Source organism: Atractosteus spatula, chromosome 5 (assembly GCF_055471065.1).
Source record: "Atractosteus spatula isolate fAtrSpa1 chromosome 5, fAtrSpa1.hap1, whole genome shotgun sequence".
Classification (NCBI taxonomy): Eukaryota; Metazoa; Chordata; class Actinopteri; order Semionotiformes; family Lepisosteidae; genus Atractosteus; species Atractosteus spatula.
This window is the reverse complement of record NC_142710.1, coordinates 62,733,391-62,748,953: the sequence shown is the minus strand read 5'-3', so window position 1 is coordinate 62,748,953 and position 15,563 is coordinate 62,733,391. Positions and strand designations below refer to the sequence as shown.

The following is a 15,563-nucleotide window of genomic DNA, read 5'->3' as shown; positions in this document are numbered from 1 at the left end:
ACGCTACAATATCTTAAAATTACACACAGACGACTCCAGTTGTGATTAACTTCTTGTACTTCAGGTGTTCGACGAGTCCTGTTGTATAAAGCCATGAGAAAGTAAACAAATCTTCAAGAACTCAGCTTTCCTCAACTTTCAACTGGCTCTTCCTGCTCCATGGGCAAATTAAAACTGGCCAAGAAATCAGTATACCACACACAAAGAAAATGTTGCAAACGGAAACCTCCAGATCGCCAGTTCAAACGATTCGATTACAAAAGTGAATAATGTGTTCTTATTTGAAAACCACATTGTTATGTCTGAAAAAGTGAATGACATTTCTGTGTTTGTTTTTGTATATTCAGATGTACTCAAGCGAGTACAGTTCAACACAGCCAACAACACAATCTGTTGGCTTCATTATGTAAATGAGGAGTACTTGATTGAACACCAGCAGTGCTTGAATTAACACAATATGGAACAATGTAACAGCATGAGAGAACTACTCAGAAAAAGGAATTCAGGCATAGAACTGTGGAAGCAACAGCTCTGATGTTGAAAATATTCAGAATGCCAGTAATGTGCTGCAAAACAACAAGCAAATTAACAAATAAGCACACCAGTGTATGAGTGCCTCTTCCATTTCATAAGATGGTATTTGCAACACAGCAAATAAATATGAAAAATATACAAATTAGAGCTGTATTTGGGCACCAACTTAATATTTCCTAATTTTTCAAAATATTTTTGTTCGAAGTGGACAAGCATGCCAATGATAGAGCATTTCCATGACTAAACGTCTCTTTATACTCCATACTAGAGTTGTTTCTCTGTTTTTAAAACACAACCACTGAATTTTAGCAAAAATATTCTCTCTACTCACTAATCTCTGAAGTGTACACAGATTTATGGCTGATTAATCTGATAAAAGCATTAAAAACACAAAATACAGATTGCACAATGACAGGGAAGTCTAGTTTTTTAAATCCCAGAGTTTGTTATGTAGGTAAAATACAAAATTTTAATCATTAAAAACAAAGTTTCTAAAGAGAGTTTTGAAAAGTATACTCGAGGGAACGGGAAACTTTGGAATAATGGGTTAAGAACTGAAGGAAAACCAGAATTAAGCAACATGTAGCACAATATAACAGTCCTCAAAATCAGAAGTTAACATCAGATGCTGTGGATTCGGAAACATCAAAGAGGCAAATGCTAAAATGAGATATTCACATGCTCAAGGCAAATGTATTCTCCAGACATTCATTCAGTTCCTTCATCATATGTTATTCATTTATAGGAAACATACCAGGAGGCATCAATACTCAGAAAAGCACTATAACCTAAGAGTTTCACACAAGGGACGCTGGGATAAGTGAAACCCAGTACTGACCTCTTGTCAACACATCTTTGGACATCGGCTAACTAAGAAGTGCTCTGCACCAGCACGTTAAAAAGTGCAACCAGAGACCTAAATACGTTAGGTTTAATTTTTAGTCCCACAAGTACGCCACTCTTTACAACTTTTAAGATATCTGATGTAAAGTCACGTAGATAGCAGCGTCAGCATGCGTAGGCTGCCATGGAACATTGTGAAGAAGAAGGACACCTGAAGAAGGCTCCACAGCCAAGATGTTCCGGAGGTAAAACCACGTTCTGCAGGGCCAGGGACACTGATGTGACACTGAGTCAAACTGTCAACATCTGGCCTACAGGGCTCAAACTATACACTGACTGAATGCCTTCAATGGCTGAAAGACTCTAAAATCCCAGCTCCAACCCTTACAAATAATTTTCTACCTTCAGTGCTCCAGATAAAACCTTCTGCTTTTGCAGTATTCTTCTAAGGAGCAGACTAATTCCGTGCCCAATAATTAAACCAAAAAAAAATGTTTATGCTTTAGCTGTCTAGTGGACTCATTCGGGGTAAGTATTCTTCATTAAATGTTTATTTCAATAAAGAAACCATTACTGTAGCACAATCGGCTTTTAATTATTTACAAGGCCCTTGTCACGTCAATGTCTGCTTCCAGAATCTAACCTATCAGTTACTTAGAGCTGCAAGCCCCAACCTGACCTCTTGCAGTATTTATGCAATGTACTGTACTGTATGTCACCGCCTCTGATCCTCTATTTGACCAACAGAGTGCGTGTTTTTAGTCAAAACAAAAACAAGAAATGCAATTGCCTGGTCACTCAGATGAAAAGGAAAAGGTGGGTCTACCTGTCAAGGGAACTCAATTCGTAAAGCTGATGCATAGGAGTTTATTCTGGATCAGGGCCAGAATGCATACAGAAAGACATGGAATTCCTCTACTTATCTTGTTGTTAACAGGATCGCAAACAAGAAGGAATGCAGTATATAATTTAACCTATGAATACCTTCATTCTTCTAAAATAAATCAAGCCTTAAATGAAAATGTTAGGGAACTATTTTTAAATTATTATTATTGTGTCATACAGCTTTTATGAAGATTACAAGGGGACATAACAGGAATTCAAAATCCTCAAAGGTACTGACCACGTAAACCTAGTGCTTTTCTTCCGAATGATCAGCAAAGCATGAACCAGAGCATGATAGTGCTTTAAATCCAAGAACAGGAGGCACTTCTTTATCCAAAGGGTTATGGGAATATGAAATTAGCAGCCCGTCCATGTTGTTGAAACCAAACCCTTTTAAGTAATTGAAATTATCTTTCAAGAAAAGGCTGAATGAGATCCTTGAACCACAAAATTGGCTAATTGGTCCAGATGACCTCCTTTCATTTGTAACTGTTCTTATGTTCTTATTTTTAAGATACAAAAAAGTTGCATTGATAGGAAATTAAATATATTGGTTAACCCAGAGGCCTAAATAAGTAAGGTTTAATTTTAGGTAAGTCCCGCAAGTGGATCGCTTGAAAAAATGTGGTTCAATGTACTTGATGAACAGTGATCTTTTGCATGTTAAACAAATTTGAAAAGCATCACATTTTATATATATCGCCAACAGTGGTCTTGGAAGAGAATGATCACAACTGAGATAGAGAAATGAAGGTACTTGTAACAATCAGTTCTTTCCGGACCCTATGCGGACGACACAATCCAGAATCGTGAGGAAACACTAGGAAAAAGTCATGCAGGAATACGGGGATGAAAACAGGGGGGCGTGTCCAAAGTGCGCTGGTGCACGGGGGAGGTGTGGCCGAGGCAAACAATCCAAAAGTAATCCAGAAGGGGAATCCAAAAAACACAAGAATAAGTCCATAGCCAAGGTGATCCATCCAACAAGGAGTTAAAACACGAACCGGGTCGGAACCGGTGGACAGGGAACGGGAACAAAGATTAAAACCTTAACGGGACCAGGCACTTCCAGGTCCCGGACTCGCACGGTGCGGAAACCAGATGCAGAGCCTGGCTTTTAAGGTGGGCTGGGAACAGGGGTCAGGTGCACAGAATTAAGTCTGAAGTGAAAGGGCTGGAGCACCCTTAAGGAGGAGGGACTATAATCGTGACAGTACTGTATGAATACATGTGGGAGTCACTTCCTTCAAACTTATTCTGATGTGCCCTCCAGATATAATTAGTATATAGCTCCGTAAGTAATTAAATCTGTACTCTCAACAGGTTACTTTAGTTTTGAAGCAATTTTATGTTAAGGCACTAATGGTTGTCAGTTCTGTTTGTGTGATGTATTTCTTACAAACATAACTTTAACAAATCTAAACAGCTGCACTATTCAAAGATTCAGTAGCGGGAATAAACAATATGCTATGTGAACTGTCATCTTTTGTGATTTCTGTCACCTTTCTGATTTATCTCTGCTAACATATTTTATCAATTAAGAATTTAAGTATTGTGAAGGATACATGGCTTTTCCTCTTGCAGAAATGACTTTTACAAACCTGAAAACTCACAGTCACAAAGCAGATGTGAACAGCAGGAGTAGAGAGGAGCACCGTTTCCCATTTGTTTTCATGTCACATATTACTACCATTTTAATTTTACAAACATATCTTATTTCCCATTAACAGGAACTATTCACAACCTCAATGACAAAACCATTTACTTTCCTGACCTTGAATTCCTACTCTAAAACTAACATATCTTTCTCTGCTTTAAATACAGTGCAATGGATATATTCTGTGGTTAATATGAGCTAATCCTCTCACCTCTAGGGGTCATTAAATGGAAAATGTTTTTGCAACTGGGGAATCATTTACTAAATTTCTGTTATGGATCACATACTGTATGCAGTCCATGCTATACCAGAAATTAGCTTCTGATGAACGACAAATTTGTACAAGAAGTAGCATTATACTCAAGTCTTTCATTCTGAACAGACTGCATGGTGCAATTGCACACTGTTTTCAGGGAAGCAGCGTTTGTTGGAATTGGCATTCACAACAACCCATTACATTAAAGTCCTTGAAAAAAAGACATTTTCAAAAGAAAAAAAACATCATTTTAGGAGTGCTGGCTAGAAATAATAGCAGACAATAAGAAAAGAGAACAGCAATCAGACAAGCTGAGAGAATAATATGATGATTCAGTGAACTCACCTCCCTGCGATGCTGGATGTGAATCAACAGAATTGTTTCTCCTCTCTCGCTCAGGTTGGTAGTTGTAAAGTGTTTGAGATTGCTTTTTAGAAATCAGGCCTTCAACCGCTTTCATAATTTGAGGAGGCTGGGTTGTTGGACTAAATTTTATGGTAGGTAACACAGCCTGCCCATGTTTCCCAAGAGGGTCTTCGTGCACCAGAAAGTTCTCTTCAGTTGTGCTGGAGTGGCTGTTGCTTTCTACTGCAGGAACAGTTTCTGTAGTCTGCAGTTCATGATCAATAACATACGTCACCTCCTTTATGTCAGTCCCGCCTTCCGTAACGTCTTTTAACGTCACAGCCTGTTCATCTTCTTCATGTTCTTCTTCAGCCATGTGAGGTGTAACATAGTCTTCAGCTCCTTTCCCAGAGATTCCTTCCATGCTCTTTCTCACATCCTGGAAGACCTGAGATGTAGGACCTACGAGGGGATCTTCTGTAATCTCTTCATTTTTAGTTTCTTCTTCCTGAGTTCTGATTTTTTGCCTTAGTTCTTGTTTCAAATCCTCATTAAACATTTCATGAGCAGCAGGTTTATCAGAGTAGGACACCAAAGTAACTGCAGGCTTTGTGGGTACAGCCAGATCAAATAGGCTTGATTTTGCAGAATCGGTAGGTGTATAGTCATAATCCTCGTCTTCATCTTTGATGTCTGTCTTGAAAAGCGGAAGTTTTTCACTTTGGGGCAGGTGAGATATTTGGGACAACTGATCTTCAGACCCTGCCCGTTCGTAGTTTGAAAGTTCATCGTTATTTTTTTCTGACGTGTTTTCTTCATGGGCTGTAGGAAACAGAGGTGGTGTCTGAAAGGTTCCTAAATCACAGTCTGGGACAGGATAACACATGAGCTCTCCTCCAGCATGTGGACAGTGGCAGACTTTACATGGGTCCATTTGGAAAGTGTGACCAGCATCATACTTATGGCCATCATGTACACAGCCAAATCTCTCACACTGCAAGCATCCATCTGCTGGTTCAGAAAACTCAATACAATGTGGAGGAACTTCAGGACAAGGAATAAAGTGACAACTTATTTTTCCACCTCCTTTTGGACAAGAACATTCGGTGCTTCCAAAATCAACAAAGTAGGATTCTCCTTCGGGAACTTTACCATTCCTGAATCCGGCATTTATGCAATCATAATACTGATAACCCTCACACGTGCAGCCTTTCTGCAAACAGGAGGCACAGCAAGCACCTCTTTCCAAAACTTCTTCAATGCAATGTTCCAGTAGTGGGCAATCCACACCAGTGCAGTCCTTCTGGCACAGGGCACCACTGATATATAGCACAAGTACAGTCATAAAAAGGATTGATTTCATCAGTTTGTATTTAGCCATTTTGCTTTCAGCTCCAAAAGTGAGTTAAACCTTATTAATAAAAAAATCAGTAAAGATTTCCACAATCTGTTTTTGTCTTTCAAGGGACTGTAGCATCAGTGTTTAGTTTTCTTGCATTAATTGCCTCCACTTTGCAGAACCTACAATAGTGAAAGAACAGTCTGTTAAAGACCATACACAACAGATTTCCTGTCATGCACATTCAGCAAGCCCAGCTTTCAGAGTTCAAGCCAACATCTGGATACATAGTTGAGTTTTTCATCTTAAGGCCATCCCAGTTTCATAACCACAAGGTTACTCAGAGTTATGAACACATTTTCCCAACAACCATGAAACGCAGTGTGATAAATTTAATAAATGCCATGTAAAATCCAGTTTAACTTTTTATGAAGGAAAAAATAGATTTGCATTGCTTTCAGTGGAGATTTCACTCTGAAGTTCTTAAAATGAACAGTGAGTGTAATAGTTACTTCTTTCAACTTAATACCCTCTTCGGATTTGTTGGCATCTGCTAATACCCTTAAGATTCTTATCCCATAAGCAGAACTGTCACCAAGAAAAACTAAAGATCAGTGGCTTCTGGATTACACTGATTTGTAGACTGGAAAGCTAAAGGACCAGTGAAGAGATATTTTCACTTCCATGATCTGTGACTTGATCCTATTAAAGCAGAAAATTAGACATAAATAAATCCATAAATAAATCTTCTCCTGAATAAATCCAGGAGAAGAAATTAAAGGAGCATTCATTTTTCCAAAAAGGTTTGGAAGAAGAACATGGCATGTGGCTTTTTATTCAAACTCAGTTTTATCAGTTTTACTCTCATGTGTATGAACGTATTTTATGACATAGATAGCTAGGAACCAGAATTAATATGGGACAATATTAATGTAATAAATATTGCATGTAGTTTCTGTTATATTTTAGGCTGGTGGAATTTTGAATTATTTTCATCTACAGCAGCAGTTTCATGAATAAGACATATTTGGCTTACAGGTGATAGCTGAGAAATCTCTTAGAGCAAAAATTCCATTCTGGTATTTTTGTATGAGTGCAAATGATGGATTTATAAAAGATGTCCACTTGATAATCTTTTAAAAACTTTCACAAGAGACAGAAGGGCATATAAACACAAAGAAAAAACAAGTTAACAAGTTAATAATTATTACAATGAATAGAGAAAGAAAATAAATATTTCACTGATATACAATTAATATAAACAGTGATATAACAGCTCAAGCACAGGGTTACAGAGACCATTATACAGATACATAAAACTACAGCATGCTTAAGCAGAAAATTAACTTGAAACTAGATGGTCAGGTATTTCACTGCTATACTACTGTTTCCATCAATGTATATATTCCTTTTTTATACAGAATGTACAAAAGCTGAAGATACTGAATTCTCTGGCACATCACAATGGGAAAGGCAACATTTGTTTTGGAAGGACTGTGATTCTGAAAGCCCAAAACCAAAAATTCATGGTACATGCTTGAAATGATTCTCTCCACTTCCAAGGCATTCTTAAGATTCAGTTTTCCCGAAGCCATGGTAAGGAAACTGTTGATCAAAGGAAAGGGGAAAAAAAACATCCAATCTCCCTGTAGGTGGACTGCAGTTACTCCTCCTGTTCTGACATTGCTCTGTTTACTCTGTGTTCATACTCTGCATGAGCTAATGTGTCTACATTTCACAGATTATAAATACTTCACAACTGCTGCCAGCTGTGTGAAATAGACAAAACCCAGTGACTTTAAACAATTCAAATCTTACTTTGCACAACATGCATTTAACTACATACTATATACTGTATTTGCCTGATGCTGGGGAGAATTAGAACTCTTTAAAACTAATTTTGTATTACCTTCTGTATTGTATTGTTCTTCAAACAGCACTAAATTGGTCAAAGGAACAGTTTAGTATTTAAGTTTAAATTTGATAATACTTCCAATTTGCTTTCAAAGAGCCACATAGCCACACAATATCATGTAGATCTGACTGTAGGAAAGAACATTAAGTACACGCTTCATCAACAATAATAATCCGCAAAATGAGGCAATCTTGAAATAATGAACTACTGATACAGTACCTCATCCGAATCAGTTGTGAAGCAGGAACCAGGCTCAAAAGGAAACTGAAGGGAAGTGCATTTAAAAGTGAGAACAGGAGGAACTTTTTTCTTTTTCAAAACAAAAGGTTCTGGGAGTCGGGGAAACATTACCCAGTGCTGTTGTCAAAGCTGATATCACAACGTCTTTCAAGAAGTTGCAAGACAGGATGAGATCCTCTGATCAGTTTCCTACCAGCGAGCAAACAAACTACATGGGCAAAATCACCCCCACTGGTAACATTTCATGTACTCTTATAATATGCGAGTTCAATCACCTCCTAGCTTTCTTGGCTTACGGATATCTTAGACTCCTCTTAGAATCTTTAAATGTTGCTTTGCAAAAGAAATCAACTCTTCCTCATTGGGAAGTAAATGTAAGGCTTGTTTGAGCTACCATGGAAGCATGCATTATACAGTACGTGTGTTGTTTCAGTGTAAAGAACAAGAAACATCACACAGTTCCCATGGGAAAAAAGAAGTCCTGGGCATTTCACAGAAGCAGCCTTGTACTAAATTTTATCATAGAAAGGGGGAAAAGATAAAGGTGCAGGTTCATGCAGAGTCTGGACAATTCTATAACAGTTGTGGTTCTTGGAAACACATCTGTTACATTATTTATAAACAAATATCTGCCTTATCTCCAAAATCAATTCCAAATATACTGTAAATGCTGCCTATTTGTTACTGAATCTGCTAATCTCTATATTCTCACTGGGAAACTAACCCAAAACACACCCGCCTATTTATTTTACAATTGCTTAGAAACATACACAGTCTGCTAATAATCCATTAGCTCTGTCATGCTCAAAAGGAACTAAATTATCTGCCAAAATGATGAATGATGAAGCCCCCATAGCAAAAGGCCTATAACAAATTTGAAGGTCTTTATTTTAGAGATCCTCACAGAACTCCAATATTTTTTAACAAGAGTATAGTTATTAAAACAATACCTGTTTACACATTAAAATGTCACCGCATTGTATTATTTTTGGACCTCATGAGATCCAAAACTCTAATGATTCGTCAACATTCATGCAAATGTATGGATATGAGGGATGTGTAAGTCTGGAACAAACTACCCAGCCATGGTGTTGATGCAGATAGTCTGGTTTCCTTCAATGAAAGATTGGATGAGATCCTTGGATCAATTAACTACTAACTAATAAACTGGCTAGATAGGAGAAGCAGCCTCCTCTTATTTGTAACCTTTTCTATGTTCTTAAGAAGAGATTTTACAGTATATGAGATCAAGCTGCATTACAAGATTGGGGCAGCACAGAGTCATGGGTAACTCCCTGCCATAGGCCAAGCAATGGATATCTCCCAGCTCTGCAAGATCAGGTGTACATGCTGGACTCTGCTGATGTACCTGATGTAGTCTTAAGAAGAACTACCATAAAAGCATAAGAAAGGTTACCAACCACAGGAAGCTAGTCTGTCCGCCTATGTTTGGCTGCTAGCATCTAATTAGGAACTGACAAACTCTGAATGATCTATCTCCTCAGCTGCACATCCGAAATATAACTTCAGATTTTGAGGAATATATTTCACCAGTGGCTAATTGATTTTCTTTAGGGCAATCTATTCAGAAAATGAATCTGTCCTCTCATTCTAAGTACCATTAGAATGACAGGACAGATTGGTAAAGACAGGGCATATATTAATCAAATATTAGTTATCCCATATTCTTTAAAAATCATGTCTAAAAGGATGCTGTGACACTTCCCCCTCAGAGAAGCAATAATGTGTGACATATGGTAACAGACTTTGACCTGTTGAACTTTGTAAGTGCGAACATGTTCCTTGAAAAGCACACATGGAAGGTTGAATTACAGCATTCTTTTTTTTTCTGAGCTGGCATTTTTTCTTTTGTTTGGACTGCTTAAGATTGTTCCTCCTTTTAACCATCATGATCCTGTGAAAAGTAGAGATTAATGAAATGTGGTTTCTGATTCCAACACACAGAACTTGGTCAATGTGCCAAAAACAATACCAATGAATGACACTAGACTGAGGTATTTGATCATATCAGCCTGCTTTGATTGAAATAATGAGTACCACTCAGACAGTGCCAGCTGGTTCATACAAGTGGTATTTCTGCCAAATACTTAACACTGTATCAAGACTTGCTTCTCAAGTAAATCTGGAGTATTTACAGTAAACCTTAAATTCTTTAGATTGTGAAAATGATCATTGTTCATGTCGATAATCAGACTTACCATCAGTTCAAAAAGCTCAAATAAATTTGAAATCAAAGCTCGTTCATTATGTTTTCATACTCCTAACCTGATGTGAACCATTCCCTGTAAAATAAGCATTTACTCCCAGTGTCTGCAAAACATTAATTCACCATGAATCTTAGCCACCACTCACTAGGATGAAAGAGCACTCAGAAAACCTTTGGAGGGGTGTCACAAATGCAGAAAAGGAGGGTAAGAATGATAATCACTGCAATTTATTCTTGCTATGTGGCTCTGTTTGCATTGGAAGTAATTTAAAACAAAATAAACATGTTTTTTGTATTGCTCCTCCATTTTTGCATATGAGGTTAAAAACCTCATTTAAACAGACTATTTCTCAGAATATTACAGTACAGATTTTTCCTCAGAATCTAGTGTCTTTGCCTAGTAGCATCCATTAATCTTTTTTCCCCTTTATCTTAAAATAATTATAGCCAGCACTGTGCATTAATTTAACATATTAAAACAAATTAGGTTTTTTCATTTAAAATATTTTATACTAATGAATTGGCACAATTTCATATGCAAAGGTTAACCTTTTTCTCTGCAGCTGCATCTGATCTGCCAGACAGGAGCAAACATTTTATCCCAAAAGCAATTTCTGTCAAAATACCATCTGTTAACCAGGGAATGCCACAGAAGAGCCTGCAACTACTTTTATTTCCATAAATTAGCACCAGCATTCTGACAGTTTCTCCTAAAAAAAAGACATCTCAATGAAGAGTTTCACATGAACAAATGAATAACTTCCACAGAATCAAAAGAAAACAGCCACTGAAAAAGTTAAGTTTTAAATGACCAGAAATATACCCTGGCAATCAAGTCACTTTGTATTTGCATCCTCTACTTTAACAGCTTTTAATTTTACTTATATCCCCAAACGTACATACTAAACATTACATTTACTCATAATATACAAATATCTATAAAAACAAGAAAAAACAAAACAGAAAATGAGCAAGGATGGACACTAGTTACATTTAATATTCTAATTGAAAGAGCAGACCTTAAGTCCAGACTGTTATAGGACCAGTTAAGGTTCACCTATGAATAATATTAAATTTATAGCCCGTACTTTCACTGTGAGTCACTATTTAAACAGTGAAACGTTTCTCTATTGGAAGTCTACTATCACCATCTGGATTTTGGCTCCATGAATACCAGATTAAACATACGTGTGCCCCCTATTTTGGACACCTTTAAATAATGAAAGCTTCTGAGAACCAGAATTGTGAAAAATGGCATAATATTCAGTGCCTTTTCATGTGGTGACTACTGTATATGTTCCAAATTTTTGGAACAAAAGGGACATACAGAACAGAACTAATGATGTCACAGAGAGACTTAAACATATGGAAAATCGATTGATGGAGAAAAGACTATACTTTCATTTTGGCATGCAATATTTCCCTCAATGAATGCCTGTCACGTTATTGCACCGCAGAAAGAACAACCTACAGTACTCACACACGTCGCTGATCTAAAAATGTAAAGCTTCATTTAGGTCTCGATGGGATATGTGTTATTTTTCTGATGGAGTACTTTCAAGAACTAATTTGTATAGAGACGAAAACTAAGTATAACAACCTGTAACTTCCAATTTCAAGAAAATAAGTAACAGTGTTTTGATCAATTCACAAACCTTTAACCCAAAAAAACACTCTGAAAAAAGTAGCAACATCATCTCGTTTCTTCTCTCAGCTGCTCACTGTAAACTCCAAAAAGTTAATAACCTTGAAAAGCAAAGATAGTTTGTCTTGATATCTCATCAGAAGTTTGTAGAGCAGAAAATGTAAATAAAAGTTTTCCTGACACAATAAATACGCTTCTTTAAATTTATTTGTTGTTGTGTCTGACTGACTGACTCTTTGAAGGACACAACATCACACATACTGATGTCTGTAAACAGTATGTACAGTATAAGTTTACACACTTTATAGAGTTTTAACTAAAAATATGTCATGAGACAATGCATCAGCTACACATAGAGTAAAACATCCATCCAGTGCAACTGCAAATGTTAAAACTCACATCCTGATGCCCTGAGGTCTGTGAACTGGTAGAAATCCCCTCTGCAAATGTCAGTAAATTAGATGGCAGTGTAGACAAGAAGATGAAAATCAGGTCATCTTCCAGCATGGAAATGCCAGGTCAACACATACAAATGAAAACAGTTGTGGTCCCAGTAGATGGCTTTTCTAGGGGCCTATTGCCTATTCAAGTTAAAACCGTCCATAAAAAAAGACCAGGCCTCAAAGTGTAATCTGAGCAGGATAGTGCCATAGGTGCAGTATTGTGGATATACTGTTTGCCCCTTTTATTTCTTACAGAAATGGTTTAGTGTTACAAAGGTTAGTCGGTTATCTGTCCAGTGGGAGCCTAGCTGAATTGAGAACAGCCCTTAGCCTGATTTACTCTCAGGATGTTATACCATATTTCCTATATATACATTATATCTTCTTTTGTATTTTTCTCTTTTTACAACGCTCCCAGATACTAACTGTAAGTATGTTGTACTTTCTTTCCTACAAAATTGTGCAGCTCTGGGTTTTGCTAGCACGATAACTACAAGGGCACAATTACATTGGAAGAATACATATAAAATCTGCATTGGACACTTGAAATAAACCAATCAAAAGGACAGCAATTCAAAACTAACTACTGAGTCTTTATTAACTTTCATGCATTGCCGCTTAAGGAATCTGATCACATCGTGCCAAACACTGGAATCTGTGACACACTAAATCTGCCATACCTTAATCCACTGAACTTCCTCCCTCAAGTCACAGTTTAAATTTAAAATCGAGCAAAACATATTTAAGCTATATGATCAAAGTTCAGAAGTGTGATTTCAGACGAAACGTCATATAATCCTCTGTGATTTAAAAGATCAAGATACAAGTCTGTCTGCAATTGCCCCTGAGGGTCTTATTTTCTCCATCATTTTCCAAAGCAGACTACTTTTTCTCTGATGTAATTCTTAGTGATTCAAAAAAAAACTAAGCTCCCAAAAATACCTCACCTTCATCCTGTTTAAAAAAAAAGTTTTAAAAAATACAGTTAAGAAAAAACTGTGCTCAAAACCAGGTTTTTTTTTCAAGAAAATAACTGTTCAAAATCAGTATTTTTAAAAAAATATAGGAATCGTGTTAGGATTGTGCAAGGAACATCTAAAACTGTTCTAAATGTCTTGGAGCTTCTTCTCTTACATCGCTGAGAAAGTTAGTGAAAATGCACTTGCAAGCTCTTATTTGAAATAAAGCACAAGCACTGTTGGGTATCTGCTGAGACAATGAAGTGGGCTTTCATTTTTTTGTAACATTTGTGCTTTTTGTAAATAGTGAACGGTTGTTTTAAGTGTTCGATAAAGCCCGGTAAACATCTAATACAGATAATAGGAACCCCCGAGACTCATGGAAAAAACACGCCTAGCAATGATAATTAATGACGTGGTTATATGCGCTTCATATACCCTTATAAATCAGTTTCCATCACTGGAAAACAAATGAAGAGAGAAAATGATTCCAATAACATATAACATTTCTCAATATTTCGTTTACATTACACTTATTTATCTTTAATATCGCAATAAAAAGGTCAACATCTGTCAAAACCCTGAGCTCTTCGTTGCAACCCGTGTTGCAAAACAGAGGTTGGTAGTCTGACTTTGCCATTCCAGTGTTAAGGCTTCAAGCCTGAACGTTCACTTTTTAATCGCGCCAGACAAAAAGTTAGTTCAGACCTTGACGTTAAAAACGTGAAAAAACTGCTTTAATAAAGACACAGGGGCCACATGATTCTAGGTCTCGTTCTCCAAGGGTTCCAGCAAGTTAGTACTGTACAGTAAATTAGGAGATCTTTAACATCAATATTGAAAACAGACTCGGTCGTGACTTTCTGGCTTGGAGCTCTCTCTGGTCTCCATCTGTTCATTCTTGAATAATAGAACCCTTTTTTAACTAGACCCCCTGAACACGCGGGGAAATCTTTGAAACTAATTTGAAAGTACCCACTTTACCACTGAACCTTTATTTCGCCATAAAACCCGCCTACATAATTGCCCTGTGCACACCATAAGACATGACCATCACTTGGCATTTTCACCCAATTCGTGGTTTCTTCTATTTTATAACGCTGGCTTTCTATGACACGGAAACCATAGAAACGTTTCTCTTTCAGCTTTTATGTTATTATCTGTGTATTAAAATGATCACACGGCAAAGACACAATGCTAGGTTTAAAAACTGTTATTCAAAGGCGTTGTGGGGAAATCCTTCAATATCAACTGTGCAGCAGCTTGAAGCGTCAAAACTCATTTGCATTTAATTAGATGAAGTTTGCTACAAGTTTGAATCCGACCGCCCAGCATAGTGTTACTTGTGATTACGCCCAATACTTGTGATTTTGTTTTAATACTTTTCTATATTATATAGAGAATATATAATATGCACACGATATAAAATGATTAGACAATGCATGTACTGTAGACTCCTATCCTTAACTTCATTACTGATCATTTATAAAAGATGCGTCACTATCTTTCATAATGTTGTGCATCAACGTGTTCTAAAACAAACTTCAAGAATTCGCTTGGTCCTTACCTACAGTCATAGTCAACAGTTTCTTCAATGGAGTGGAGAAAGTCCCAAAACAAACAGAGGTTGGTAGTCTGACTTTGTCATTCCACAGCGCCTGGTCTGCAGCGCTGAGGGGATGCCTCAAACTCTTTAGAGAGGGGAGGGACAAAAGTTTCTTAGACCTCTCTTCTAACTGCACTTATTGCACTTACTGACGCGATCGTCTTAAAACACTCCTGCTTCCCATTAATCTTTTTTCGGGGCAGTTACCTGCTGCCCTTGTAATCAAAACCCATTCCCCTGAAATTACGTTTTCTTGGGCTATAATCCGGTTGAAAATGAGCTCCTCAACAACACGCTTCCGAATTATAGACTCCGGATGCATATTAGTTTGAACTACATAGTAGGTAAATAACAGTATAGGTTATATAATGCATCCATTCGTTTTCAATCCTCTTATTCTCGGGGTCGCAGCAAATATACAGCCTACTGTATATATACTGCACTTCAGAGACTAGCGTCCTTATCCTTTTCTTTTGTCTTTATGTTTTCTTTTCTTTATTTTTTTCTTTTTTATTTTTCGTGCCGACGCCAGTCACATTTTAATCTTCATTGCAATACATTGCCTTAACCTGTGTTCATTAATTGGTCATGTATTGTGTAGCAAAAGAAAATAATACCAAAACAAAAAACCTTTGACAAAACGGGGAAACAGAAATGTGATTAACGCGT

The 15,563-nt window shown here is 37.1% G+C and overlaps 1 protein-coding gene across 4 annotated transcripts in view; it reads right to left on the bottom strand.

Annotated features, from left to right (window-relative positions):
* Positions 1-14,953, bottom strand: part of fbln2 (fibulin 2) — a 59,751-nt gene extending 44,798 nt beyond the window's left edge. For all 4 annotated transcript variants that reach the window (XM_088916444.1, XM_088916447.1, XM_088916448.1 and 1 more), the window contains exons 1-2: positions 14,856-14,953; positions 4,521-6,041 (exon numbers count right to left, since the gene is read on the bottom strand). In XM_088916444.1, the coding sequence (XP_088772570.1) occupies positions 4,521-5,901 (1,381 nt within the window). In that variant the 5' untranslated portion in view covers positions 5,902-6,041; positions 14,856-14,953. The remainder of the gene's footprint in view (positions 1-4,520; positions 6,042-14,855) is intronic.
* Between the last annotated feature and the right edge of the window lie 610 nt (positions 14,954-15,563).